This window comes from Loxodonta africana, chromosome 18 (assembly GCF_030014295.1).
Source record: "Loxodonta africana isolate mLoxAfr1 chromosome 18, mLoxAfr1.hap2, whole genome shotgun sequence".
In the NCBI taxonomy this organism is placed as follows: Eukaryota; Metazoa; Chordata; class Mammalia; order Proboscidea; family Elephantidae; genus Loxodonta; species Loxodonta africana.
The window spans coordinates 25,496,582-25,524,360 of NC_087359.1; the positions used below are offsets into that span (position 1 = coordinate 25,496,582).

Consider the following 27,779-nt stretch of genomic DNA (forward strand, 5'->3'; position numbering starts at 1 on the left):
CACTATTAAAATCAGCCCTACTATGCGGTAAGCATTATATAACATGAAAATTACCATCTGCATTAAAACTATATTTATTGAACAAAAACTTTTGTATATACTGATACCAACTTTCTGACTCAGGAAGCAAAATATATGATGTTAGTTATTCATTTTATTATTTATTTTAAAAGCATTTTCTGAACACTCACTATGTTTTACACACAGTTCTAGGGAAAAAGTAAATAAAAGAAATTTAAAATTTATAATGTCAAGGGAAAGACTACACACATATATGAACTATCTTAAGAACAACAATATTTAGCTAAAAATAATGGTCTTCTTAAGAACAGAAATTGCTGAGAGTATACAAAACAGCAAAGGCCTCATATGGGGCAAAAATTATTCCGGAAAAAGACCCTGAAATAGAATCATGTTTTGCAACAGTGTAGAGGGAGGATTCAGTGGTACATAACAACAAGATCGGGGAAAGAACAAGCAACTATAAGGAATGATAAACAAATTACCTTGGGTGCAGAGCAAAGGCCATAATGGGAACTCAAAGGTGGCATTCGAAAGGCTAGTTTGGAGTTCTTGAATGGACATGGCTTGTAAGCAGAAATTACAACAGGCATTAGATTAGGAATTCAAGTTCTTGATCATGGGGAAATTGGATAAACTGCACTCATGAGATATGGAGCAAGAGGAGACAGGGACAACAACTGACAGGTCACTGGAAGAGTCCAAGAATGAGGCAACAATGGCCTGGATTCAGCTGGTAGCTGTGGAAACAGAAGGTAAGAGAACAGATCCAAAAAAATAATCAAAGAAGAGCCTGATTCAGTAAAACACTGAATAAAGAAAGATGAGAAGTAACAAAAATAAAAGATCTTCTAGGTTCAAAATCTCCTGTGAGATATGTATGTATGTATATACACACACAAACACACACACACACACAGATGTTTCCAGTTGTCATCTGTCTTTTCATTTTCTTCTTTTTTATTTAGTTACTGTTTTATTCTGTTTACTTTTGATTTGGCTTGGGTATTATTCCACTGTTTACTTTATGGAACTATTTAGGCCTAATACAAGGTCTGTGCAATATGAACTTAATTAAATGAGCCTGTCTGTTCATGGGCAAGGTATGAGAGGAGAGAAGGAAAACATGCCCAAAGTTATTTGCTAGAGGGAGGGTGGGCAAAGACTTCAAAAGCCTAAAATGGCAGTAAGCCAGGATGTCTCAAGAATCATTTGGTATCTATCTTTTGTAGAGTGACCCAGTGAAGAACATTGCTGCAAAAGTGACTTGGATCTGGAGGGGGGATGGGAGGATAGAGAGAGTTGGAAGCTGGCAAAATTGTCACGAAAGGAGAGACTGGAAGGGCTGACTCATTAGGGGGAGAGCAAGTGGGAGTACGGAGTAAGATGTATATAAACTTATATGTGACAGACTGACTTGATTTGTAAACGTTCACTTGAAGCTCAATAGAAATTAATAATAAAAAAAAAAAGTGACTTGGATATTCCAGGCAGTTGAATCCCAACATGTATAAATGTGAAATACTGGGTTGGAATGAAATATTTCACAAATATACTTAGTGTCAGTTGAATAAAATGACAAAAGTGTTTTACATTTTTATAGCCCTTATCTCAGCCTGTCACTTTCACTGAGGACATTTTAACCCCCGAACTAAGTATAATTCATCTGCTCTTTGATTTAATGCTGCTAACAATCATGATTTGGATATCCGATATCCTTGAAACATTTTTTAACGCAATAAATCTACGTTAGCTTTTTGGGAAACAAAAATCTAGTGTGCCAAAGAATGATGATATAAATTGGGAATTAAGAGAAGGTTTGCGAAAAGATACTATTTGGATAGGGAATATCATAGACATGATTTTCAACAAGTCTTAAGTAAAATAAAATATCCTACAGGCAACTGGTTACAAAACCTACAGAGAATATAAGAAATCAGGACTAGAGGGAGGTTCAACATAAGAAAATCAATCACTGTAATACACCACACTAAAAGAACAAAGGAGGAGAACCACATGATCATCTCAATTGATGTAGAAATGCATTTAAAAAAAACCAACACCTTTTGACGATAAAAAAGAAATAGCAATACCACGTAATTTTTTTCAGAAAACAGAGGACAAAGGAACATTCTCCAACTTATTTATGAGGCCAGAATTGTCCTAACATCATAATGTGAAAGAAGATAATAAAGAAAAGACAACTGAATACTAACATCCTCATGACTATAAATGCAAAAATGTGTAATAAAATATTATTAAATTGAATCCAGCAATATATAAAAAGATAGTACATCTTGACCGAGGAAGTTCTGTCACAAGGATACAATGCAAGGTTGGCTTAACATTTAAAATCCAATCAATATATTTCACCATATTAACAGAATAAAGAAAGGAAATAACATGATCATCTCAATAAGCATGGAAAAAGCACTTGATAAAATTTAACACCTATTCATGATACAAACTCTGAAAACTCTCCACATTGAAATACAAAGAACTTCTTCAACCTGATAAAAGGCAATCCACAAAAAATCCTACAAATATGATAATTAATTGGGAAATAGTAAATGCTTTCACACTAAAAAAGGAAACCGGGAAAGAATGTCTAGTTTCTCAATTTCTAGAGATGATAAAAATCCTGTATCTTGATTGTGGTATTAGTTATATGACTGTACACATTTGTCGAAACTCACTGAATTGTACATAAAGAAGATAAATTTTAGTGTATTTAAGTTATACTGCAGTAAACCTATGTAAAAAGACTTAAATATAAAAATTACCATTTAAAATAGCATCAAAATATATTAATTCTTTAGGAATAAAGTAGACAAAAAAATGTGGAAGACCCACACACCAAAAACTACGAAACTATTTCTTGTCAGGGAAGGATACAGTTGATAGTTATTAAACAATGATTGATAAATTAAGAAATGATCCAAACTTAGGTTCTTAAAATTCTCACAGATGAAGATCAACCAAATAGAGATCCTAATCAAAGATCACCAATGACCAAAAAAAAAAGCAATTAATTTAGAATGCCCAAGAATTTAATATAGAAATATGTATTTAAATATATAAAGAATTTAATGTAATAGAATTATAAGATAAACATTAAAATATATTAAATATTTAAAGAAAAAAGATAAAATTTCAAATATACATATATATGAAAGCTGCAGTAGACATCAAAGATGACCAGCGTCACACAAGAACGGAGGCTCAGTGGGACATCAGTACCTACACCAAACATGTGAGCAGCAGAAGCCCCCAAATTATTGCAGGACCCAAGGGGGCACTTTGCAAATCAGTTGGGATTTTCCTTTTGGAAAGGTACTGCTCAGTTTTCACACTGCACAAAAGTTTAAGTACTAATCAATTGGGTATGGATGGAGGAGAACTCCATGTAATTGAAACTAGTGCTATCTGATAATGCCATTTCAAAGTGAAGGCCATTTGGCTTAGGTCTCAGCCAGACTACAAAGCAGCCTCACACTCCAAAATATCATTTGTTCTACTAGTGGGAAAATACCCTTGAAAGGCCCACTGGAGAGGCTCACTTTGGCTTCCTCCAAACATGGTACCCACAAGTCATGTAAGATCATCCTTACCTCCACCTTGTGCCGTTGATACCCAAGCATCCACAGCATCGGAAACACTGAGCCTTTCTTTGAAAGGGTCTTGGAAACAGCTTTAAATGCTCAGCAATAGATGAATGGATAAACATATTGTGGTGTATACATACAATGGAACAGTATTCAACCATAAAAAAGAGTAAAGTACTGATAGGTGCTACAACATGGATGAACCTCAAAAACGCTATGCTGAGTGAAAGAAGGCAGACACAAAAGGTTACCTATTTTATGATTCCATTTACATAAAATATCCAGAATACGTAAATCTATAAAACAGAAGGTAGATCAGTGGTTGCTAGGGACCGGGATGAGGGGGAAATAGAAAGAAACTGATTAACCGACAAAGGATTTAACTTTGGAATAACAGCAATATTTTGAAACTAGACAAAGGGTGGTGGTTGTACAATACTGTGAATGTGCTAAATGTCACTGAGTTGTTCTCTTTAAGATGGTTGATTTTTATGTTATGTGAATTTCACCTTAATCAATTATTTCTTAAATGACTAGGCAACTTTACAAAGTTCCAAAAAGTACTTTTAAAAATATGATTACTGACATCAAAAGCACACAGAAGAATTTCTGCTTCATATAATAGTAGCTTAGTAATTCAGACCAATCCGATCTCTCTATACATTCAGAAAAGGTGGACAAAATGAAAAAGCCACAGACTGGGAGAAAATACTTGCAAAACACATATCTGATAAAGACAAGTATCCTAAATATACAAAGAACTCTTAAAACTCCAGTTAAAAAACAAGCAACTCAATTTAAAAACAGGCAGAAGATCTGCACAGATACCTTAAAAGGATGCACAGAAAGCAAAGAGACACAAGAAAAGATGCTCAGCATGATCTGTCATTGTTGCTGCTGCTGTTAGGTGCCATCGAGTTGGCCACCATGCTGGCCCCAAGCGTTAGAGCACAACTGCTCCGTAGAGTTTTCTTGGCTATAATCTTTACAGAGGCAGTTCGCCAGGCCTTTCTCCTGCCGGTATACCGGATGGGTTCAAACTGCCAACTTTTAGATTAGCAGCCAATAGCAAACTGCTTGCACCACCCAGGCTCCTTAATTTGTCATTGGAGAAGCGAAAATTAAAACACTAATGAGATACCACTACACACCCATTAGACTGCCTAAAATCCAACAACTACAACAATAATTGTTAATATCAAATGCTGACAAGGATGCAGAGCAATAGAAATTCATTGCTAGTGGGAACGCCAAACATACAGCCCCTTTGGAAGACAGTTTGGCAGTTTATTATAAAGCTACAGTAACAGTCTTCCAACAGAATCCAGCAATCGTGTGCCTTTTACTCAAGTGATTTGAAAACTTACGTCCACGCATTAAAAAAAAAAAAAAAAAAAACCCTGCAAGTGAACGTTTGTAACAGCTTTACTCACAATTACCCAAAACTGGAAGCAACCAAGGTGTTCCTCGGTGAGTGGACAGATAAAAAAATGGTTACATCCGTATAATGGAGCATTACTCAGTGATAAAAAAGAAAGGAGAGGTCAAGCCAAGTTTCTTATTGTTGATGTGAGAACTGACAGAGAAGCAAGAGTAGGAGAGTAGAATAATCAGTGTGGCAATGGATTAGAGTTACAGACATCAGTAGGGACTCATATTTAACTTAACATACAGAGATGGTTACATATAGAAACAATTATAGATTCATACAAACACACATGTATTTCCTTGCTCTGTCAGCTGAGAAGACCTAAAAGAAACAACATCCCAACAGCAACAAGCACGTCTAGCATCCAGATCTTAATTCTGGATGTCCACGTAACCCACGCTGGAAGGAGTATCTCAGACGTGCAAAAGAATCAACTGAAAGAGCTCAGAACGGCCAAAGCGGGAACAATCTGAGCAATGAAATAAAGGAGCATTAGACTATAACCCAGTGTATAAAATACATATCCATCAGTCTATACTGATATAAACAAATGATTGAATAAATTAATAAACAGGGGAGAAGAGAAAAATCTCCCATGTGGAAAAATTCCTAACAATTTATATAGGACTTCATGCTCAAGGACAAGGAGCATAATTTCCTAGCCCTTAAGTGTGAGCGGCACACAGTGGCTTCCTTCCAAAGAGTACAGAATGGAGGAATTAACTTCACAGTGGAGAAATCCAGCAAACAGTACCTCAGCCAGGTCATGATAAATCATGATGACCATATGTACCCTTGATATACCCAGTGATATACGGTGTGATGAAAATGGCACTTTACCACTGTGACTGTCTTCTCAAAACCCATAACCCCAGTCTAATTATGAGAAAAGCCATCAGACCAATTCCAATAGACGGACTTCCCACAACATGCCTGACCAGTACTCCTCAACACTGTCAACGTCACAAAACAGGAAAGTCTGAGAAAAAACTGTCACAGACAAGAGGAACCTAAGGAAATACAGCAATTAAATGTAATTGAAAAGAAAAAGAACATTAGGTAAAAACTAGGGAAACCTAAATAAACTACAGACTTTAGTTAATAATAATGTATCAACATCAGTTCATTAACTGTAACGAATGTACCACAGTAATCTAAGATATTAATTATAAGAGAAATTGGATAAGGGGTATATGGGAAGACTTTTCAGTTTTTAAAAAATATAAAGCTGTTCTAAAAAAGTCTGTTTTTTTCAAAATAGTTATTTATTCAAAATGACGAACTGGTATTATTTTGGAGTTTCTCCTTTACAGTTGTTGTGAGGTTACGGGGTAAGGAATACTGGTGAAGACTACAAAATGCCAAAAGAGTTACTCTATGAATTACCATATGTCACTACTAACAATAGTTAACAAAATACTTCAGGTGTATAAGTTCTCTGTACTTTTTAAGGGAGGAACTCTTAACTTGGGTATCAGGTCATGCGTGGTACTCAGGGTGTCAGTGAATCTGAATGGAAAAAAAAAAGTTCATCTTTATATTTAGGAGCCCCTGGTGGCACAGCGGTTAAAGCGTTTGGCTGCTAACCAAAGAGGTCAGCATTTCGAACTCACCAGCTGCTCTGCAGGAGAAAGATGTAGCAGTCTGCTTCCATAAAGATTTGCAGCCTTAGAAACTCTATGGGGCAGTTCTACTCTGTCCTACAGGGTCACTGTGAGTTGGAATAGGTTCAACGGCATACAACAACAACAAATGAACTTTACCATTTCTCTCCAATTACGATTACAGGCACAAACCAATGTAGTATTAGCAATTCCTGTAACAAGAGAAATCACAGATATTTTTATAGTACAACATAATGTTGGATAATCAATGTCTTAGGCTGCGTTCTCTAGAGAAGGAAAACCAGTGAAGTGTCCACATGTATATAGAGAGACAGAGAAAGAGAGAAATTTATACCAAGGAAATGGTTTGCATAGTTGTAGAGGCTGGAAAGGCCCAAGTTCGTGGGACAGGCTAGAGGCTTCCCCTGACTCATATAGCTGCAGGGACTGGCAAATCCAAGGTTGGCAGGTCAGACAACAGGCCTCTGGTTCACAGGCTGTGGAGGCCAACAAATCGAAGATGGGCAGGTAATCTGGCAGGCAGCTGGCTCACAGACTGTGGAGGCTGACGAATTCCAAAATCAGAAGGTAAGCTGCTAGCTCAAGTTCCAAGAATCAGAGTTCAGATGAACAGGAGCCAGCTGCACGATCCAGAGCAAGCAAAAGCCTTACCAGAAAGTCCACCTACATTGGATGCAGGCCACACCTCCAAGGAAACTTTCTTTCAACTGATTGTCTACTTATAGTAGACCCTACCATGGAGGTGATCACATTATTATACAACTGCCAAACTACATCATAACTGCCAAACCCACTGAGAATCATGGCCCAACCACGTTGACACACAATCTTAAAGATCACAATCACTAAATATTATTTAGCTTTATCATTATTCAGAAATTACAGTAGTTAATAGGCCCATTGATAATCTTGATATTTACCACATTAGTAAAAAAGCATATACATGACTTTATCACACTTTTAGTTTATTAATATTTTACAACAGTATCTCAATATAGTTTCTTTTCTTTGTAATCTTATATATTTTATTAAATTTAAAAATATTATTCTGAGAAGCAGTACGTAGGCCTCACCAAATTGCCAAAGAGGTCCATGCACACAAAAAGGTTCAGAACTCCACTTACACAGCCTAGAATCTCAATTAAGCTACCCACAGACTAGGAGTGTGCCTTAACCCTGATATGAACAGAACCCTACCATCTTACAGCCTTCATCTCCCCCAAGCATCTAATCATTCTGCTATAATATCTCTATCTACAAGTTCTAATATTTGTTTTAAAAATCCATTGTTCACATGTTTTAACTATGAGTTTCACACAAGAAAACACCAGCCAATGTCAAAAGTTAGAAGTCTAGTAACCTATGCAAGTGTCTGGTTAAAATAAAGGACACCGAAACAAAAGAAACCCCAACCAAAAAGAAAACAGCCTGTAAGAACAACAAAACAGAGAAACTAATTCTCAGTGACAGTCTCATCTTTCATCGTAAGCCATGCCTTGAACTCTACCTTGTTTAATTATTAAATCAACAGCTGCTCAGCTGTATCTGTCTAGTTTTGATGGTTCTTAAATTCAATCCTGCTGACAGACTCTGTCTGTTTTTCTCTATATTTAAACCCTGGTGGTACAGTGGTTAAGAGCTATGCTAACTAAAAGGTCAGCAGTATGAATCAACCAGGTGCTCCTTGTAAACCCTATGAGGTAGTTCTACTCTGTCCTATAGGGTCATTATGAGTTGGAATAGACTCAACGGCAGCAGGTTTGGTTTTTGTTTTTTTTTTTTTAATAACTTTTATTAAGCTTCAAGTGAACGTTTACAAATCCAATCAGTCTGTCACATATAAGTTTACATACATCTCACTCCCTACTCCCACTTGCTCTCCGCTCTTGAGTCAGCCCTTTCAGTCTCTCCTTTCTTGATTGAGTGTTGTCTTTCCCTTCACCTAAAGCAGTTCTTATCTACTGATTAATCAATAAAAAACCCTCTCCCACCCTCCCTCCCTCCCCCCCTCGTAACCACAAAAGTATGTGTTCTTCTCAGGTTTACTATTTCTCAAGATCTTATAATAGTGGTCTTATACAGTATTTGTCCTTTTGCCTCTGACTAATTTCGCTTAGCATAATGCCTTCCAGGTTCCTCCATGTTATGAAATGTTTCAGAGATTCGTCACTGTTCTTTATACATGCGTAGTATTCCATTGTGTGAATATACCACAATTTATTTAACCATTCATTCGTTGATGGACACCTTGGTTGCTTCCAAATTTTTGCTATTGTAAACAGAGCTGCAATAAACATGGGTGTGCATATATCTGTTTGTATGAAGGCTCTTGTATCTCTAGGGTATATTCCCAGGAGTGGGATTTCTGGGTTGTATGGTAGTTCTATTTCTAACTGTTTAACATAACGCCAGATAGATTTCCAAAGTGGTTGTACCATTTTACAATCCCACCAGCAGTGTATGAGAGTTCCAATCTCTCCGCAGCCTCTCCAACATTTATTATTTTGTGTTTTTTGGATTAATGCCAGTCTTGCTGGTGTGAGATGGAATCTCATCGTAGTTTTAATTTGCATTTCTCTAATGGCTAATGATCGAGAGCATTTTCTCATGTATCTGTTGGCTGCCTGAATATCTTCTTTAGTGAAATGTGTGTTCATATCCTTTGCCCACTTCTTGATTGGGTTGTTTGTCTTTTTGTGGTTGAGTTTTGACAGAACCATGTAGATTTTAGAGATCAGGCGCTGGTCGGAGATGTCATAGCTGAAAATTCTTTCCCAATCTGTAGGTGGTCTTTTTACTCTTTTGGAGAAGTCTTTAGATGAGCATAGGTGTTTGATTTTTAGGAGCTCCCAGTTATTGGGTTTCTCTTCATCATTTTTGGTAATGTTTTGTATTCTGTTTATACCTTGTATTAGGGCTCCTAGGGTTGTCCCAATTTTTTCTTCCATGATCTTTATCATTTTAGTCTTTATGTTTAGGTCTTTGATCCACTTGGAGTTAGTTTTTGTGCATGGTGTGAGGTATGGGTCCTGTTTCATTCTTTTGCAAATGGATATCCAGTTATGCCAGCACCATTTGTTAAAAAGGCTATCTTTTCTCCAATTAATTGACACTGGACCTTTGTCAAATATCAGCTGCTCATACGTGGATGGATCTATGTCTGGGTTCTCAATTCTGTTCCATTGGTCTATGTGCCTGTTGTTGTACCAGTACCAGGCTGTTTTGACTACTGTGGCTGTATAATAGGTTCTGAAGTCAGGTAAAGTGAGGCCTCCCACTTTCTTCTTCTTTTTCACTAGTGCTTTGCTTATCCGGGGCTTCTTTCCCTTCCATATGAAATTGGTGATTTGTTTCTCTATCCCCTTAAAATATGACATTGGAATTTGGATCGGAAGTGCGTTAAATGTATAGATGGCTTTTGGTAGAATAGATATTTTTACTATGTTAAGTCTTCCTATGTTTTTCCACTTAAGTATGTCCTTTTGAATTTCTTGTAGTAGAGCTTTGTAGTTTTCTTTGTATAGGTCTTTTACATCCTTGGTAAGATTTATTCCTAAGTATCTTATCTTCTTGGGGGCTACTGTGAATGGTATTGATTTGGTTATTTCCTTTTTGTTGATGTAGAGGAATCCAAGTGATTTTTGTATGTTTATCTTATAACCTGAGACTCTGCCAAACTCTTCTATTAGTTTCAGTAGTTTTCTGGAGGATTCCTTAGGGTTTTCTGTGTATATAATCATGTCATCTGCAAATAGTGATAACTTTACTTCTTCCTTGCCAATCCGGATACCTTTTATTTCTTTGTCTAGCCTAATTGCCCTGGCTAGGACTTCTAGCATGATGTTGAATAAGAGTGGTGATAAAGGGCATCCTTGTCTGGTTCCCGTCCTCAAGGGAAATGCTTTCAGGTTCTCTCCATTTAGAGTGATATTGGCTGTTGGCTTTGCATAGATGCCCTTTATTATGTTGAGGAATTTTCCTTCAATTCCTAATTTGGTAAGAGTTTTTATCATAAATGGGTGTTGGACTTTCTCAAATGCCTTTTCTGCATCAATTGATAAGATCATGTGGTTTTTGTCTTTTGTTTTATTTACGTGATGGATTACATTAATGGTTTTTCTGATATTAAACCAGCCTTGCATACCTGGTATAAATCCCACTTGATCAGGGTGAATTATTTTTTTATGTGTTGTTGGATTCTATTGGCTAGAATTTTGTTGAGGATTTTTGCATCAATGTTCATGAGGGATATAGGTCTATAATTTTCCTTTTTTGTAATGTCTTTACCTGGTTTTGGTATCAGGGAGATGGTGCCTTCATAGAATGAGTTGGGTAGTATTCCATCATTTTCTATGCTTTGGAATACCTTCAGAAGTAGTGGTGTTAACTCTTCTCTGAAAGTTTGGTAGAACTCTGCAGTGAAGCCGTCCGGGCCAGGGCTTTTTTTTGTTGGGAGTTTTTTGATTACCGTTTCAATCTCTTTTTTTGTTATGGGTCTATTTAGTTGTTCTACTTCTGAATGTGTTAGTTTAGGTAGGTAGTGTTTTTCCAGGAATTCATCCATTTCTTCTAGGTTTTCAAATTTGCTAGAGTACAATTTTTCATAATAATCTGAAATGATTCTTTTAATTTCATTTGGTTCTGTTGTGATGTGGTCCTTCTCGTTTCTTATTCGGGTTATTTGTTTCCTTTCCTGTATTTCTTTAGTCAGTCTAGCCAATGGTTTATCAATTTTGTTAATTTTTTCAAAGAACCAGCTTTTGGCTTTGTTAATTCTTTCAAGTGTTTTTCTGTTCTCTAATTCATTTAGTTCAGCTCTAATTTTTATTATTTGTTTTCTTCTGGTGCCTGATGGGTTCTTTTGTTGCTCACTTTCTATTTGTTCAAGTTGTCGGGACAGTTCTCTGCTTTTGGCTCTTTCTTCTTTTTGTATGTGTGCATTTATCGATATAAATTGGCCTCTGAGCACTGCTTTTGCTGTGTCCCAGACGTTTTGATAGGAAGTATTTCCATTCTCGTTGCTTTCTATGAATTTCCTTATTCCCTCCTTGATGTCTTCTATAACCCAGTCTTTTTTCAGGAGGGTATTGTTCAGTTTCCAAGTATTTGATTTCTTTTCCCTAGTTTTTCTGTTATTGATCTCTAGTTTTATTGCCTTGTGGTCTGAGAAGATGCTTTGTAATATTTCGATGTTTTGGACTCTGCAAAGGTTTGTTTTATGACCTAATATGTGGTCTATTCTAGAGAATGTTCCATGTGCGCTAGAAAAAAAAGTATATTTTGTAGCAGTTGGGTGGAGAGTTCTGTATAAGTCAATGAGGTCAAGTTGGTTGATATTGTTGTAATTAGATCTTCCGTGTCTCTATTGAGCTTCTTACTGGATGTCCTGTCCTTCTCCGAAAGTGGTGTGTTGAGTCTCCTACTATAATTGTGGAGGTATCTATCTCACTTTTCAATTCTGTTAAAATTTGATTTATGTATCTTGCAGCCCTGTCATTGGGTGCATAAATATTTAATATGGTTATGTCTTCCTGATCAATTGTCCCTTTTATCATTATGTAGTGTCCTTCTTTATCCTTTGTGGTGGATTTAAGTCTAAAGTCTATTTTGTCAGAAATTAATATTGCTACTCCTCTTCTGTTTTGCTTATTGTTTGCTTGATATACTTTTTTCCATCCTTTGAGTTTTAGTTTGTTTGTGTCTCTAAGTCTAAGGTGTGTCTCTTGTAGGCAGCATATAGATGGATCGTGTTTCTTTATCCAATCTGTGACTCTCTGTCTCTTTATTGGTGCATTTAGTCCATTTACATTCAGGGTAATTATAGATAAATAAGTGTTTAGTGTTGTCATTTTGATGCCTTTTTATGTGTGTTGTTGACAATTTCATTTTTCCACATACTATTTTGTGCTGAGGCGTTTTTCTTAGTAAATTGTGAGATCCTCACTTTCATGATGTTTGACTTTATGTTAGTTGAGTCGTTACGTTTTTCTTGGCTTTTATCTTTAGTTATAGGGTTGTTATACCTTTTTGTGGTTACCTTATTATTCACCCCTATTTTTCTAAGTAAAAACCTAACTTGTATTGTTCTATATCGCCTTGTATCACTCTCCATATGGCAGTTCAATGCCTCCTGTATTTAGTCCCTCTTTTTGATTATTGTGATCTTTTACCTATTGACTTCCATGATTCCCTGTTATGTGTATTTTTTTTTTTTTAATTAATCTCAATTTGTTTGTTTTTGTGATTTCCCTATCTGAGTTGGTATCAGGACGTTCTGTTTTGTGACCTTGTGTTGTGCTGATATCTGATATTATTGGTTCTCTGACCAAACAATATCCTTTAGTATTTCTTGTAGCTTTGGTTTGGTTTTTGCAAATTCTCTAAACTTGTGTTTGTCTGTAAATATCTTAATTTCGCCTTCATATTTCAGAGAGAGTTTTGCTGGATATATGATCCTTGGCTGGCAGTTTTTCTCCTTCAGTGTTCTGTATATGTCGTCCCATTCCCTTCTTGCCTGCATGGTTTCTGCTGAGTAGTCTGAACTTATTCTTATTGATTCTCCCTTGAAGGAAACCTTTCTTTTCTCCCTGGCTGCTTTTAATATTTTCTGTTTATCTTTGGTTTTGGTGAGTTTGATGATAATATGTCTTGGTGTTTTTCTTTTTGGATCAATCTTAAATGGGGTTCGATGAGCGTCTTGGATAGATATCCTTTCGTCTTTCATGATGTCAGGGAAGTTTTCTGTCAGGAGTTCTTCAACTATTTTCTCTGTGTTTTCTGTCCCCCCTCCCTGTTCTGGGACTCCAATCATCCGCCGGTTATCCTTCTTGATAGAGTCCCACATAATTCTTAGGGTTTCTTCATTTTTTTTAATTCTTTTATCTGATTTTTTTTCAGCTATGTTGGTGTTGATTCCCTGGTCCTCCAGATGTCCCAGTCTGCATTCTAATTGCTCGAGTCTGCTCCTCTGACTTCCTATTGCGTTGTCTAATTCTGTAATTTTATTGTTAATCTTTTGGATTTCTGCATGTTGTCTGTCTATGGATTCTTGCAACTTATTAATTTTTCCACTGTGTTCTTGAATAATCTTTTTGAGTTCTTCAACAGTTTTATCGGTGTGTTCCTTGGCTTTTTCTGCAGTTATCCTAATTTCATTTGTGATATCTTTAAGCATTCTGTAAATTAGTTTTTTATATTCTGTATCTGATAATTCCAGGATTGTATCTTCATTTGGGAAAGATTTTGATTCTTTTGTTTGGGGGGTTGGAGAAGCTGTCATGGTCTGCTTCTTTAAGTGGTTTGATATGGATTGTTGTCTCCGAGCCATCACTGGGAAACTAGTTTTTCCAGAAAATCCGCTAAAAAAAAAATGCAGTCAGACCCCTATCAGAGTTCTCCCTCTGGCTCAGGCTATTTGGATGTTAATGAAGCCGCCTGCGTCCAGTCCAAATCCCGGCGAGATGGTTCCCCGGCTGGGACGCTGCTCTTCCTGCTCCAAGACCAGTCACTGCCTCCCGGGGACTTCTCCTACCGGCTGCGTCCCACGCCGCCCGTGGAACCGGCTGGTCTCCCTCCCGGGGTTAGTTCAGGGGGGTGGAGCAGCTCTCTGTGCTTGTGCCGTACCTGACTGGTACGCTGGCTCCAGGCTCTGGAAACAATCGCTGCTTCTCCGTATTAGTTCGTTCTCCGTCTCTAAATCTGTGTTTGATGTTCAGGGTTCGTAGATTGTTATGTATGTGATCGATTCACTTGTTTTTCTGTGTCTTTGTTGTAAGAGGGATCCGAGGTAGCGTCTGCCTAGTCCGCCATCTTGGCTCCGCCCTCTGGTTTGGTTTTTTTATGGCATGGTCTGAATGCTGATTTTTAAATTCAGTTTTCATTAAAAATAGGAAGCTATTTCTCTGATAGTGACCTTTGGGCTCTAACCTATCACTTTCCTTTGCATCGGAAATTCGTAAAAATTAAAAATTCCATTGTCAAAGATTTTTCTCTCTTCATATTATTTAACTAATAAAACATACCAATGCAGTAAACATTTTAGGGAATCAGTAGGTTTCACAAATTTAAACTTTAAAATTACTTGGCATATTTCACTTACTTTTATGAAAATTTGGGGTGTTGAAATGATGAAAATATATTTCAGATTTAAATTTGGTTTTTATCCATAGCTTTGAATAACATTATTCTGTTGACTATTCAAATAACATATTTTTTATTTTACCCCATAGACCTGATCTACCTCCACCCTTCTCCATTCACTCAGTTCTCACCTCCCAGATTGATACATACATCCAAGCCACCAGGCTCTCTTGTCTGGACTACTTTGATGGCCTCCTAATTGGTCTTCCTGCTTCCATTCTTGGTCCTCTGCTTTTTGTTCTCCACACAATATTTTTAAAATATTAGATGGTACGATTTATATGCTTCCAACCAACTAATAATAAGAGAAGGAAATAGAATGTGTAGCTAATTACATCCATGAACAACTGCCTCCTTTGCCATGAGAACAGAAGAACTGGATGGTGCCCAGCTACCATTATTGAACATTTTGATCAAAGGTTCTATAGAAGAATCCTAACCAAAAGGGGGAAAATGAAGAACAGAACTTCAAATTCTCATGGAATCCAGACTTTCTGAAGCCATGGAGGCTGGATGAACCCCTAAAACTATTGCCCTGAGATAATCTTTAAACCTTAAACTAAAAATATCCCCTGAAGTCTTCTTAAAACCAAAAAAATTGTTTAGCTTAACTAGTAAAGAGTATCTGCCCTTGAGCGTTACGCGCTCTTTTAAGGTTTTTCTACCTACGTGGGATCAAACCGACAACTTGAAAGATGAGGTAGGAGCCTTAGGGGGCAGTGAGCTTATGCTGATGGGGAGGAACAACTCAGAAAAGGAGAGTGAGAATGGCTGCATCACTTGAAGAATGTAATCCATGTCTCTGAATTGTACATATAGAAATTGCTGAATTGGTGTATGCCTTGCTGGGTATATTTTCAGCAACAACAAAAAATAAATAAAAATTAAAAAAGAATTAAATACAAACGTACTAAAAAATTGCTGAACTGTACATTTTAAACTGGAAGAATTTTACAGTATATAAATTATACCTCAATAAAGTGTTAATTAAAAAAAGGAATTAAATACAATGACCTACAAGGCTTTATCTTATTTATTCCCTGATTATTTTCCTTGCCTATTGTTCACAGTGCTCCATCCACAACACCTCCTTACTGTTCTCTGAACTTGCCCAATACTTCTGGTTTTAGGGTCTTTGAATTGGTTGTTCCCTCAGCCTGAAATGCACTATCTCAGACTATCACATGGCTTCCTCCCATACATCAGGTTTGTACCTAAATGCCCCATCTTCAAATAAGCTGTCTCTAACTACATCATCTAAAGTAACACTCTCCTCCAGTACTTCCTCACACAAGTGTTGCTCAACCTTTCCATTTATTATTGCCCACCTAAGAGGCGCCATTAAATATTTTCTTCAAATTGCCCCCCATGAAACTTTAATGCCATATACATACTATGTGTCTGTTTATACGTTGTGCCCTTTGGAAATCTATACACCACTATGGTATCTTAAGATTTTTCAATAACAAGAACCAGTTTCTGCCCTCTTATAAAGACAACATTGGTCCCATTGACAAGGCATGTCTTACACTGACTGCTTTTTCATCATATTCCTTATTACTATCAGACATCTGGTCTGCTTATTGGCTCTCACCCCCTTTAAAATGTAAGCATCAGTGGGCAGGGACTTTTTGCTCACCACGTGTCCCCAGCATATTGAATATTGCCTGGCACATATCAGGTGCTCAGTAAATGCTTGTTGTACATGAACAAATGTAATTTTGAAATAGTGTGAGCCAAAACTACTTACAGCTTTTCATTTTTTGTGAAGTACACTTCATTTTTGTTAACTTACTTAATATAATAATGGTTGAGAAAACTGTGAACAGGAAAAGTAAAAACAGATAAAAATGAATTCAGGGGTAAGACTGATACTTATTGTCATAATAAGCCATATTAGTTTGATTAACTGCTAAAGATAGGTCCCAAATTTGACTCTGAGAAAGTAAAAAACATGACCATTTACAAGGATCTATCTTATCATGTGTATATTAAGCCTACCTTCTTTTCAAATCAAGGACCTATTTTTCAAATTTTTCATTTTTAAAAAGGAATACACAACTGAAGAAAAAAGATAATTGTTTTACCTACCAAACTGGCAAAGTTTTTTGTTTTTAATTAAAATGCCAACCGTTGGCCTGAAGATGTAAAAGAATGGGCACTCTCATACAGTTTCAATACGTAGACCGTATTTTTTCTTTCTTTTTTGGCTGTATCTCCTTTCTAAATATTCACTAGTAACCAGGTATATCTTTTGCAATAAGAAATATTTTATTTTTAAAGTCAGCAGCATCATCATTATTTAAAATTTTCTGCAAGCTTCAGTCAATATACACTTACAAAAAAAAAAAAAAAAACCTGTTGCTGCTGAGTCGATTCCAACTCATAGCAATCCTATAGGACAGAGCAGAATTGCCCCAAAAGGTTTCCAAGGAGCAGCTAGTAGATTCAAAGTGCTGACCTTTTTGTTAGCAGCCGATATAAAATATACTATAAAAAAATACTTGCTACATATGTGTAAAGGGTTAAAATCTATAAGACTTATTATAAGAACAACAGAAATATAAAAGGCCTGGGGAAAAATAACAAACAATGTTCAAAGAGCACCAGAGTTTTGTTTTCTTTTTAATTAACTTGTAAGCTGTTTCTAAAATATATACGCAAAAGGAAAAGGCCGAGAGTAGTCAAGACTCTTCTGATAGACCAGACTGGAAGACTTTCCTATTAGATATCAAGAGCAATTATTAAGCTATAATAATGATGGCAATACAATACTAGCAGAGCCAGAGAAACTAGCTAATCAATTAGAATAGAGACCTTTGTATATGGAAGTTTGATATATGACAGGTGGCATGGAAGATCAAGAAAAAAGAAGAAATTACTCATAAATTGAACTGTAAAAAATGGCCATCCACCAAGAAAATAATGAAACTAGATTCCTAACTCACACTAGCAGCAAAAAAGAACTCCAGATGGATTAAGGACTAGATGTTAAAATCAAAACTTTAAAGCTTTTAGTAGAATATTTAGGTGAACCTTTCTGCACTAGTAACTAGAGGAAGATGTGTTTATTAACAAGGGACAAAAAGCAACAAGACTAATTTTAAAAACTGATAAATTTGACTTAAAAACTTCCTCATTAAAAGATTTTCCCTCCCTTCAAATCCTGAGGGTTTATGAACTCAATCCAGGGAGGTGGCCTCTCTCCAAAGTTGGATCTCCCTAGGGTTAGCAGAAGGTTTACCTGTTGCAAATAGAAGGCCTACAGGAGTTCAAGAGTGGTCATGTGCTATCTGGGGCTCATTAACCTGAGGCTCACTCCCTCCACTCTACTTGAACAAACTGGAATTGACCCACACAAGGACCTGTCTTCTGGCTTTTCTCCAATACACAATGGAGGAACTGATAAACTCCAGGAACGGAGGCTTGTGGTCCAAAATAACTAGACACCTGCAGAAATCTATTATGAAATAAAGCCAGTGATAAATGTGTGTATATACAAATAATACTCTAGTACACAGCATACTATAAGAGGGGACGGAGGGAAGGAGAAAGAAAAGAAAGTATCTCTGGATTAAAAATCAATGAAAACACAAGACACAAATGTATAAAGGCCTCTGGGGGTTAAAAAAATGGCATCAAACAATCCATGGTCAATCCCACAGCAAACTTCAAGGGAGTGTCCATTTTCACACATAGGTATGTTTCAAACAGAAAGGTAGGCTTTTTAAAATTCTCTAACACATTCATTTATACACTATACACATCAGGAGCCTTGGTGGTGCAGTGGTTAAGCATTCGGCTGCTAACCAAAAGGTTAGCAGTTCAAATCCACCAGCCACTCCTTGGGAACTCTGGGAGGGGCAGTTCTATTCTGTCCTATACAATCACTATGAGTCAGAAGTGACTTGACGGCACTGGGTTTGGTTTGGCTTTATGCACACCAGGGAGAAATGGGGACAGAGATTAAGAGCACAGTTTCTAAAACTGGCAAGAAATGAGAGACTTACTGTGGCCTGTGTCTGTGCCATGTATTCACCCTCCATCTTATTCAGACGTACATTTGTGTCCTCAAGCAATTCTTGAATATTTTCAGTGTGTTTCTTTTGAAGATCAAACTTTTCCTTTTCCATTTCTGCTACAGCACTGTGAAGCTACAAAATGAAATCAAGAAATGATTCTTCCACTACTATGGAATACACTATTTTTGAATTGAGAAAAAAATGTTTATATGAGAAAAAAAGTTCCTCTTGTATTTATATGGCAACCTGAAACACACAAGTTATAAAACCCACAAACATTCAAAGTAGAGACATCACATAAAGAACATGATTAAGAAACACTTCATTGTTTTTCTTTACTTTCCTGAATTAAAAGTTTTAATGGATGAAAAAATATTAAAGGGAATTATCTGTCTCAGGTAAAAAAAAAAGCAAATAAATCAGATAATACAAAGTCTCAGCCAAACAAGTATTTATTCATATAATACTTCAATTGATTAACATTATTTCAATGTCTACATTATTCATGTTATTTGCATGAAATTTTGCACAAAAGTCATGTTAAAAATTGCTTTCTCTCCCGCCCTAACTCCCAACAAGAAACTACTTTTAGTCATTTCATAATATACCCAAAAGCAGAAGCTAAGATGGCATCTGTAAATCAAATGGAGAATAAGTAGAATGGCTAGGAAGAACAGAATATTACATATCCTCATATCCACAGGTCTTTATTTATAAAGATAATAATGATTATACACTGTCTAAATAGATAAAGCTTTAAAAATATATATGCAAACCAAGATAAAGAAAGCAAAGAAGCAAATGTGGGGGGGCCCAGAAAAAGTCCAACGGACAGCTTTCAAAGGTGTTTGAAAGTCATGCTCCCAGCCTGTGGGCCTTCTCCACTTATCTTAATGGGAGCGGGATTCTCTTTGCAACTCCTGTCTTCTGCATCCAATCCTGGGCTCGCTCAATGAGTAGGGAGAGCAAGAGTCCAAGACAGTCTAAACGATACATTTGATTCCTCATCCATGAATGTGGGAGAGAGGCAAGGATATGACACATGCAGTGTAGACTCTCATTTGCAAGAAGATATATTAGAGGAACGACAAAGACTCTGAGAGACGGTGGGAACTGGAGGCAGAATGTAGGCAATAATAGTGGTAATTATTGGAAAGGGGTCCAAGAACTTTTCTTCCAGTCTCTAGTGAACAAGAAAAGTGAGGATAGCTCAGGAATAGCCATAGAAAGACCCTTCAGCTTCACAGATTTAACATACGCAGTTTTTACTATTTTTAAGAGGTCCAAAAAAATCCCTGATACATTTTATTTGCATCTTTGCCAAATCATATATTTTAAACTTGTATTATATCTGGTATTCAAAAGTCAGTCACTTAGCTGATACAAGCCCACAGCATCTACATCTCAGTACTGCTTCGTAGCTGTTAACTGACATATACAGTAACGTATCTGTATGGAAGCAATGATACATTACAGTGGTTTCCTCATGTCTGTGGTCTCCAAGAGGTCCTAGGACATATGCTTGCTGAATGTCAAAAGCCTGCTGCATTTATGGCCCATCAATACACAGTGGTTTCTTGGGTATATCCTACAATTGCTTTATAAAGGGGACATGCCTGGGAAAGAATGTCTGTAAATCGGTCCAGGTCAATTAAAATCATTCAAGGAATTTACAGCTGAGACTACAAGGGTAAAAATGGCCCTGGCAAAAACAAGTATATTGTAACCTGACTGATTGGTTTGAGGATCAGATAGGTATATCTGGTCTAATAACATGACTGGAGATGACTAGTACTTATTCATTCACCCAACAAAATTTTATTAGTACTTACTCTGTACCAAGGACAAGGCATCGAAGAGGGCTTTCTCAAACCTAGCAATGAAACGGAGTATAGGTGACTTGGTCTGGGAGGCTTCAAAGGGCAAAATTTCCCTTAGGGATAAACTGCCTATTTTAGCAGTAAATGTTACTAAGCATGCTGTAAAGTACAAATCTTACTAGGGCTTATTCAACCATAAGGGCTATGCCATCATAGCCCTGAAAATGAGTAGGCTCATGTAAAACCCCAAGGAGATTTTTACCTAGGGTGTGGCAACAACTACAAAGTCCTACATGTTGGTCTTTCGCCTGAACTTTTGCCCATGTAGTAAACACATGCCAGAGGAACTAGGAGTCTGTTCTAAACAAGAAAGAAATGTGTGTGTAAAAGGCCACACAGAGGGTGATGGTGCAGCCACTTTAGAAAATAGTCTGGCAGTTCCTCAAAAAGTTAAACATAGACTTACTATAAAAAATGGCCCAGGAATTTCACTTCTAGGTATATACCCAAGAGAATTGAAAATATATGTCCATACAAATACTTGTGCACAAATGTCCACAGCATCATTATTCATGATATCCAAAAAGTGGAAACAACTCAACTATCTATCAACTGATGAATGGATAAATAAAACATGGTATAGCCATACAATGGAATATTATTTGGCCATAAAAAGAAGGTACTGATACATGTTACAATATCGATGAGCCTTGAACACAGTATGTTAAGTGAAAGAAGCCAGTCACAAAAAGCCACATATTGTATGACTCCATTTATATGTATGAAATATCCAGAATAGGCAAATAGGCAGAGACAGAAAGTAGATTAGTGGTTGCCAGGGGCTGGGGAAGGGGAAACCGGGAAGTGACTCCTAATCAGTACAGGGTGTCTTCCTGGAATGATGGGAAGTGTTCTGGAATTACACAGTGGTGATGGCTGCACAGCTTTGAGAATATACTAAAAATGAGCATACTTTAAAGGGGTGAATTTTATGGTATGTGAATAATTCCTCATTATGGCAGAGTAATATTTCATTGTAAATATGTACCACATTTTATCAGTTCATCTGATAACGGATATTTAAGTTGTTTCCACCTTTTGGCTATTGTGAATAGTGCTGCAATGAACACTGGAACCCTTATTCTTTGCTGTTGGGATTGTAAAACGGGACAGCTACTGTGGAAAACAATTTGGAAGTTCCTCAAAAAGCTTAACAAAGCTTGACAGAGACTGGAGAAACCGGAGAATATGGCCCCTGGACGTCCTTTTAGTTCAGTAATGAAGACACTCTTGAGGTTTGCCCTTTGGCCAAAGATTAGACAGGCCCATAAAACAAAATAGGCTAAAGGAGCATACCAGCCCAGAGGCAAGGAAACCCAAGGTCAAGAAGGGAGAGTGTTGCCATGTCGTGAGGTTGTTAACCAATGTCATAAAACGATATGTGTATTAACTGTTTAATGAGAAGCTAGTTTGTTCTGTAAACCTTCATCTAAAGTACAATTTAAAAAAAAAAAAAACTTCTGTTCTTGCAAAGGCATTATAAAACAATGAAAATGAATGTCAGACTGGGAGGAAAAGAAAAAGCTAAACAAGGAATTACCATATGATTCAGCAATTCCATCCCTTTGTATATATCCAAAATAAATGAAAGCAGGAAACCAAACAGATATGTGTACACCAATGTTCACTGCAGAAAATATTTTTTCTTTATTAAATTAAATGTTCCTCCAAGAATGATTTATTTTCGACAAAAACAAGTTTATGCTATAAATTCTAAAGTATGGATGACACTGTGTTTCTGAAACACCAGGAAAGAAATGATCCAATGGCCTAAATCCAAATTAAAATCCTTTCATTTCCCAAAATCATCCTACTGCTATTTTACTATTAATTTTGCTTAAAATCTATTGGCTATGACAAAAAATTTACAATAGCAATTAAATTAAAAAAGTAGTCAAAAGTCAGCTTTCTATATGAAAATGTATTTTACAGAACATTAGACTTCTAGAAGAAAATACCCCCAAACATGAACAATAGCTATTTTAAGGTTTTTTTTTTTTTTGGAATTGTGGTAAAAATATGTATAACAAAACATTTGGCAACTCAGCAATATTTACATGTATAATTTGCTGACACTGATTATGTTCATCGTGTCGTGTTATACGACCATCACCGCTACCCTTGCCAAAGTATCCCATCTTTAACAGAAACTCAGTGCCCCAAAGAAGTAATAAATTTCAAGTTATTTTTCTTTTTTCATACTTTTCCGTATTTTTACTGTAAATGCGCATTATTTTTATAATTAAAAATCTTATTTTGATGCTTGCTTCGGCAGCACATATACTAAAATCAGGATGATACAGAGAAGATTAGCATGGCCCCTGCACAAGGATGACATGCAAGTTCATGAAGCATTCCATATTTTTTTAATGTCACAAAAGAGTCGCTATGAGTCGGAATCGACTCGATGGCACTGGGTGTTACTGGGTAATGTCACAAAACAATATGTGTATAAATTTTTGTATGAGAAATTAACTTGAACTTTAAACTTTCACCTAAAGCACAATTAACAAAAAAAGAATCTTACTTTGAAATACAAAGCTCACACTTTGAAGAACCTCATAGACTTCTATTTCTAACACAGTTTTATCTCATGTAGCTTACCTTTTTCTCCCAATCATTATTCAGAGATTCTGCACTTTGTTCACATATCTTTTTCAGCTCTGCAATCTGGTTTTCTTTAGTCTCTCTGATAATCTGACAGTCACGTATAAGGGTCTGAACTGTCAAAAATGATGAAAATATAGTTAAACCAGTTCTAGATACCACATAAGAGTTTGATTACATAAAATACAGTGTACCAGGTAATAGATAATTCAATTTTTCATCAAGTCTTCTCAGTTCTCTCTTCTCAAATACCTCTTTACTCTTTCTTCTCCATTCCTACCACCATAGCCTTGGTAGAATTCGTCATTACTCACTCCCTTGACAATTTTAACTGTGTGCTAGTCTCAAGTATCATCTTCCTTCAACTGGTCCTCCATTGCTTTAAAGAGGCCTTTCTACAGTGCAAATCCAATTATGTTACTCCCAGGCTTACAACCGTTCTACAATCCCTCTCACCTAAAAAATAAAGGCCAGAAGCTTTTGACATGGAAACCATCTCCTAGGGCTCCCGCACCTCTGCTCATAGCTCTTGCCACTTCCGTATTTTCGACCTGTATTTAAATATACCAAGCAATCTGCACATTCTGGAGGATGTATTCTTTCATATATAACTGCCTAAATATGATCAACTATCTACCTGGAATATCCTTCCCTCCCTAGTTGAAAAACATCTACTCAATTCTTACAGTCTCAATTCAAGTGGCACATTCTTTACGAACCATTCACCAACTCTAATCCTCCCCTAGCAGGGACAGAAAGAAACTCCTCTTTATCCCCATAAAATCCCCCCCAAAAACCAAACCCACTGGTATCAGGTTGATTTTGACTCATAGTGATTCTATAGGACAGAGTAGAACTGTCCCATAGGGTTTCCAAGGCTATAAATCTTTATGGAAGCAGACTGCCACATCTTTCTCCTGCAGAGCAGCTGGTGGGTTCAAAACAGTGACCTTTCAGTTAGCAGCCAAGAGCTTAACCACTGCACCACCAGGGCTCCTTGCTTTAGTACCACAAAACCAAAAACACCAAACCCAGTGCCATCAAGTCGATCCCAACTCACAGAACCTCATATATTTCTCCATTAAATCACATATTACATTATATCTTATGAGTGTTTATTTACCTATTGCCTCCATAAGATTATGTTCACAGAGGACAAAAGCATTTCAACTTTTTATCCACAGGGCCACATAGGCAAGTGCTCAAAAAGTTGTGTATGGAAGGAATAAATCAAGGAACTCATCAGTTCAATATACTGCTGCTCCCAGATACTTGAAAATCATTTCCAAAGTTTGTTACTTAAATGAAAAGTGTTTTAAATTATATAAAATACTTCCCTTATAACATTTTAATTTCTATCTTCTCTTTTCAAAATTATTGAAACTGTCACTGACAAGTGAAATTTTGTTTAATATATGCCTGTCATCTGGATAGTAAGATAAATTCAGCAGTATGTTTTGCTTGAATAGAATATTTTCTCAGCTTACTGAATATGTTCCTTTTCATTTACTTCAAGACAGCAAAATTTTCATAAACACTTCCATTGAAATTTCTTTCACTTATATCTCAACTATGCAACAAATAAGGGAAGAAGCAGAAGAATCCAAGTTAACATAAAATTAGTCTTTAACATCTATAACACATTTCATTTTATGACTCCAAAATTAAACTAAGGTCTGTTTGGAATTTAAAAAGCCCTAATAAACATTATTTTAAAACCCTAGGCATGTGTGAATAGCTTGGTTTGAATCAGGGTAAGAAATGAAAACTTTGAAATAAATTTAAAATATTTTTATAGCCACTGATAATATTTGGGGAAAGAATCTGAAAAAATTTCTAATTATTTTTACCAACATTTAAGGCTGGCTATAAATATACCAATATCTATTTTATTAGTTAACTTATATATGCAGTTGCTATCCTAAATTGTTAAGGGAATTTATTCATTCAGATATAGTCAAGTTTGGTGATTTGGGAGACAGTCATTAAGCCCCAGACAAAAACTGTCCTCTCTCTTCTGTCCCCTTATTCATTGCCTATACTTTATCTGGGATTCATCAAATCCTAATGATTTACTCATTAAAAATTTTTCTTCAGTTCCATTCTCACTAACCCAACTGCCCTCATTCATGTATTCTGGATTATCACCTTACACACAAAATTACAGTACAGAAGTAAAACGCCTGGAGTTGGAAAGGGCTTTACATATTACTTATTCCAACCATACTGTTTTATAATGAGCAAGCCAAGGCCCAGCGACTTCCTGATGTCATATATTAAATATTGAATAGCAGAGCTGAGATTGCAGCCTATGTTTTCTACAAGTGGAATGCTCTCTGCCTCACACCATTCTGTCTCTGACTAATGTCACACGCACAGAAGTGGCCTCACCATGTTCAGTAAACTCACCATTACCAGGCTACTCCTCCTAAACATGAGATCCTAAAACTCATCTCCCAAAAATCTTTTTTGGCATACCAACATATACGGGATAAAGTTCAAACTTCTAAATCTGAAATTCAAGGTCATGCTTCATCTAGCTCCAAATCACTATCTTAAGGTTTTCAATCTGTCTCTTAGGTATGGGGTATCTTTTCTAGCTAAGGAAGATTTAAAGGTTCTGTGGCGTCCTTCCCACCTCAGTGTCTGGAACTCTCCTCTCCAGCTATTCAAATCTTACAAATCTTTTAAAGTTTTTTCTCCAAAAAATATGTTCAACACTCTCTCGTGACCGCCTGCTGCATCTACATGTTCAGATCCGTGATCATAGTAATTTTAACACCTGATCAGTGCTTTCTTTGCCTTTTTAATAAGAGTATAAATGGGAAATATTTTTTAAATGGTTTTTCCATCAATCACAATATAGCAGCTATTACACATGAAGTAGGGCTTAATGTACTAAATTGTACTAGACAAAGAGTAATAATTTCCATTTTTTTTTCTTGTGAAAGCCAATAAAGCCTAATCCCATGACTGGCCTCAAGTGACCTAAGGCAGCTCAAGCTTAATGAGGCAGGAAAGAGTTAAGTAGCGGGACTGACAGTGATAGACTTCCAACTCTTTAACCAAACCAACCACCAATACCACATCACGGCATGGGCACATGCTCATGCGCCACCCTCCCCCACCCCAGGCATGCCCAGTTTATCCCCATTCATTTAAAAGTATGGAAACCTATATAAACCTATCCAATGATGGAAGCCCACATAAACATTCCCATCTATTAAAGTTTAGAAACCAAATTTTGTTTTCTACAGCCACCAAATAAAATTAAAATGCTACTAAAAGATTTACATAACAACACATCACCTTTCTTTTCAAGCTTTCTAATAGTCTCCTCAGTTTCATTCTGTTTTTTCTTGTATAAGGTTTTCAATTCTTCTAGTTCATGATTCTTTCTGTCCAAAATCTGCAAATAAATTTAAAATATTTTAGTATACAGAATTGTTTTAAATATACAACACACAACCTTCTTAAATGATGACAATCTTTTCTGCAAGTCTATCTAAGTTAATCCCATAAGTGGTTTTCCCAAAAAGTTGTAAAAATCACACTTTAGTACATTTAGAAAATGATTAAATATGCTAGAAGAATTGATTATCTGAAAGAAATGTTACCTGTTTTAAATTTTTTCATGTATAAATTTTTAAGGGAACTATAAATAATAAATTAGGTGATTCTCTAAAATATAATTCAGAGACTAAACTGTCATAAAGTACCAGGGAAAAGCCATCAGAAAGCTGACATGGTGGGACAGTAGTATTCACGTCCCCGCTGCCTTGGGATAGAACATGTTTACGTGAGCATGTCCCTGAACGCTCCCACCAGTGCCCGTCTATCGTATTAAAAAAAAAAAAAGCGTATTAGCACACAATAATGAGAATTCCCAGGTACATGGGGAGATGACATTTATTAGGCTTCTTTGATATCTTGCCCTGCTATCGTGAATCACAAAAATCAGCTCAAAATGTGTCAAAAACTATGAATATTTTATGTCATTAATTTATATTACGTCGGAAGTTTACATTTTAATAACTTGAAAAAATTTTGTCATGATTTTTAGGCTTCTAAACACATTTACACTCAAAGCTCCTTCCCCCACACACACAAAAAAAATTAAATGTAGGAAAATTAGCAGCAAGAAAAAAATGTGCTAACCAAGGGGGGAAAAAAGAAAACCAAATTGAAAAGGGAGTATAAGTATTAACTTTTCTTATGATTGGGATATACTTCCCATACACTCAAAGTCAGCTAAGCAAAAAAGTTGTTCACCAAAATCTAACCAACTTTTTCTTAGTGCTTTTTTGTAACCAGCATTTTTCTTTACCTTTCATTATTTTAGTCCCACCTCTAAGACTGATCGAAACATAAGAAAAGGAGCTACTTAGACCATATTACCCATACCAAACCAAACCCATAGCCATTGAGTTCATTCCAACTCATAGCAACCC

The 27,779-nt window shown here is 36.3% G+C and overlaps 1 protein-coding gene and 1 non-coding gene across 18 annotated transcripts in view; one reads left to right on the forward strand and one right to left on the reverse strand.

Annotated features, from left to right (window-relative positions):
- Positions 1-27,779, reverse strand: part of CEP112 (centrosomal protein 112) — a 462,579-nt gene that overhangs the window by 348,090 nt on the left and 86,710 nt on the right. For all 17 annotated transcript variants that reach the window (XM_064270872.1, XM_064270863.1, XM_064270864.1 and 14 more), the window contains 3 exons: positions 26,638-26,737; positions 23,326-23,444; positions 18,830-18,973 (listed from right to left, as the gene is read on the reverse strand). In XM_064270872.1, the coding sequence (XP_064126942.1) occupies positions 18,830-18,973; positions 23,326-23,444; positions 26,638-26,737 (363 nt within the window). The remainder of the gene's footprint in view (positions 1-18,829; positions 18,974-23,325; positions 23,445-26,637; positions 26,738-27,779) is intronic.
- Positions 22,981-23,087, forward strand: LOC111752632 (U6 spliceosomal RNA). The gene has a single exon (XR_002787525.1). It is a non-coding gene; the product is annotated as a U6 spliceosomal RNA (small nuclear RNA).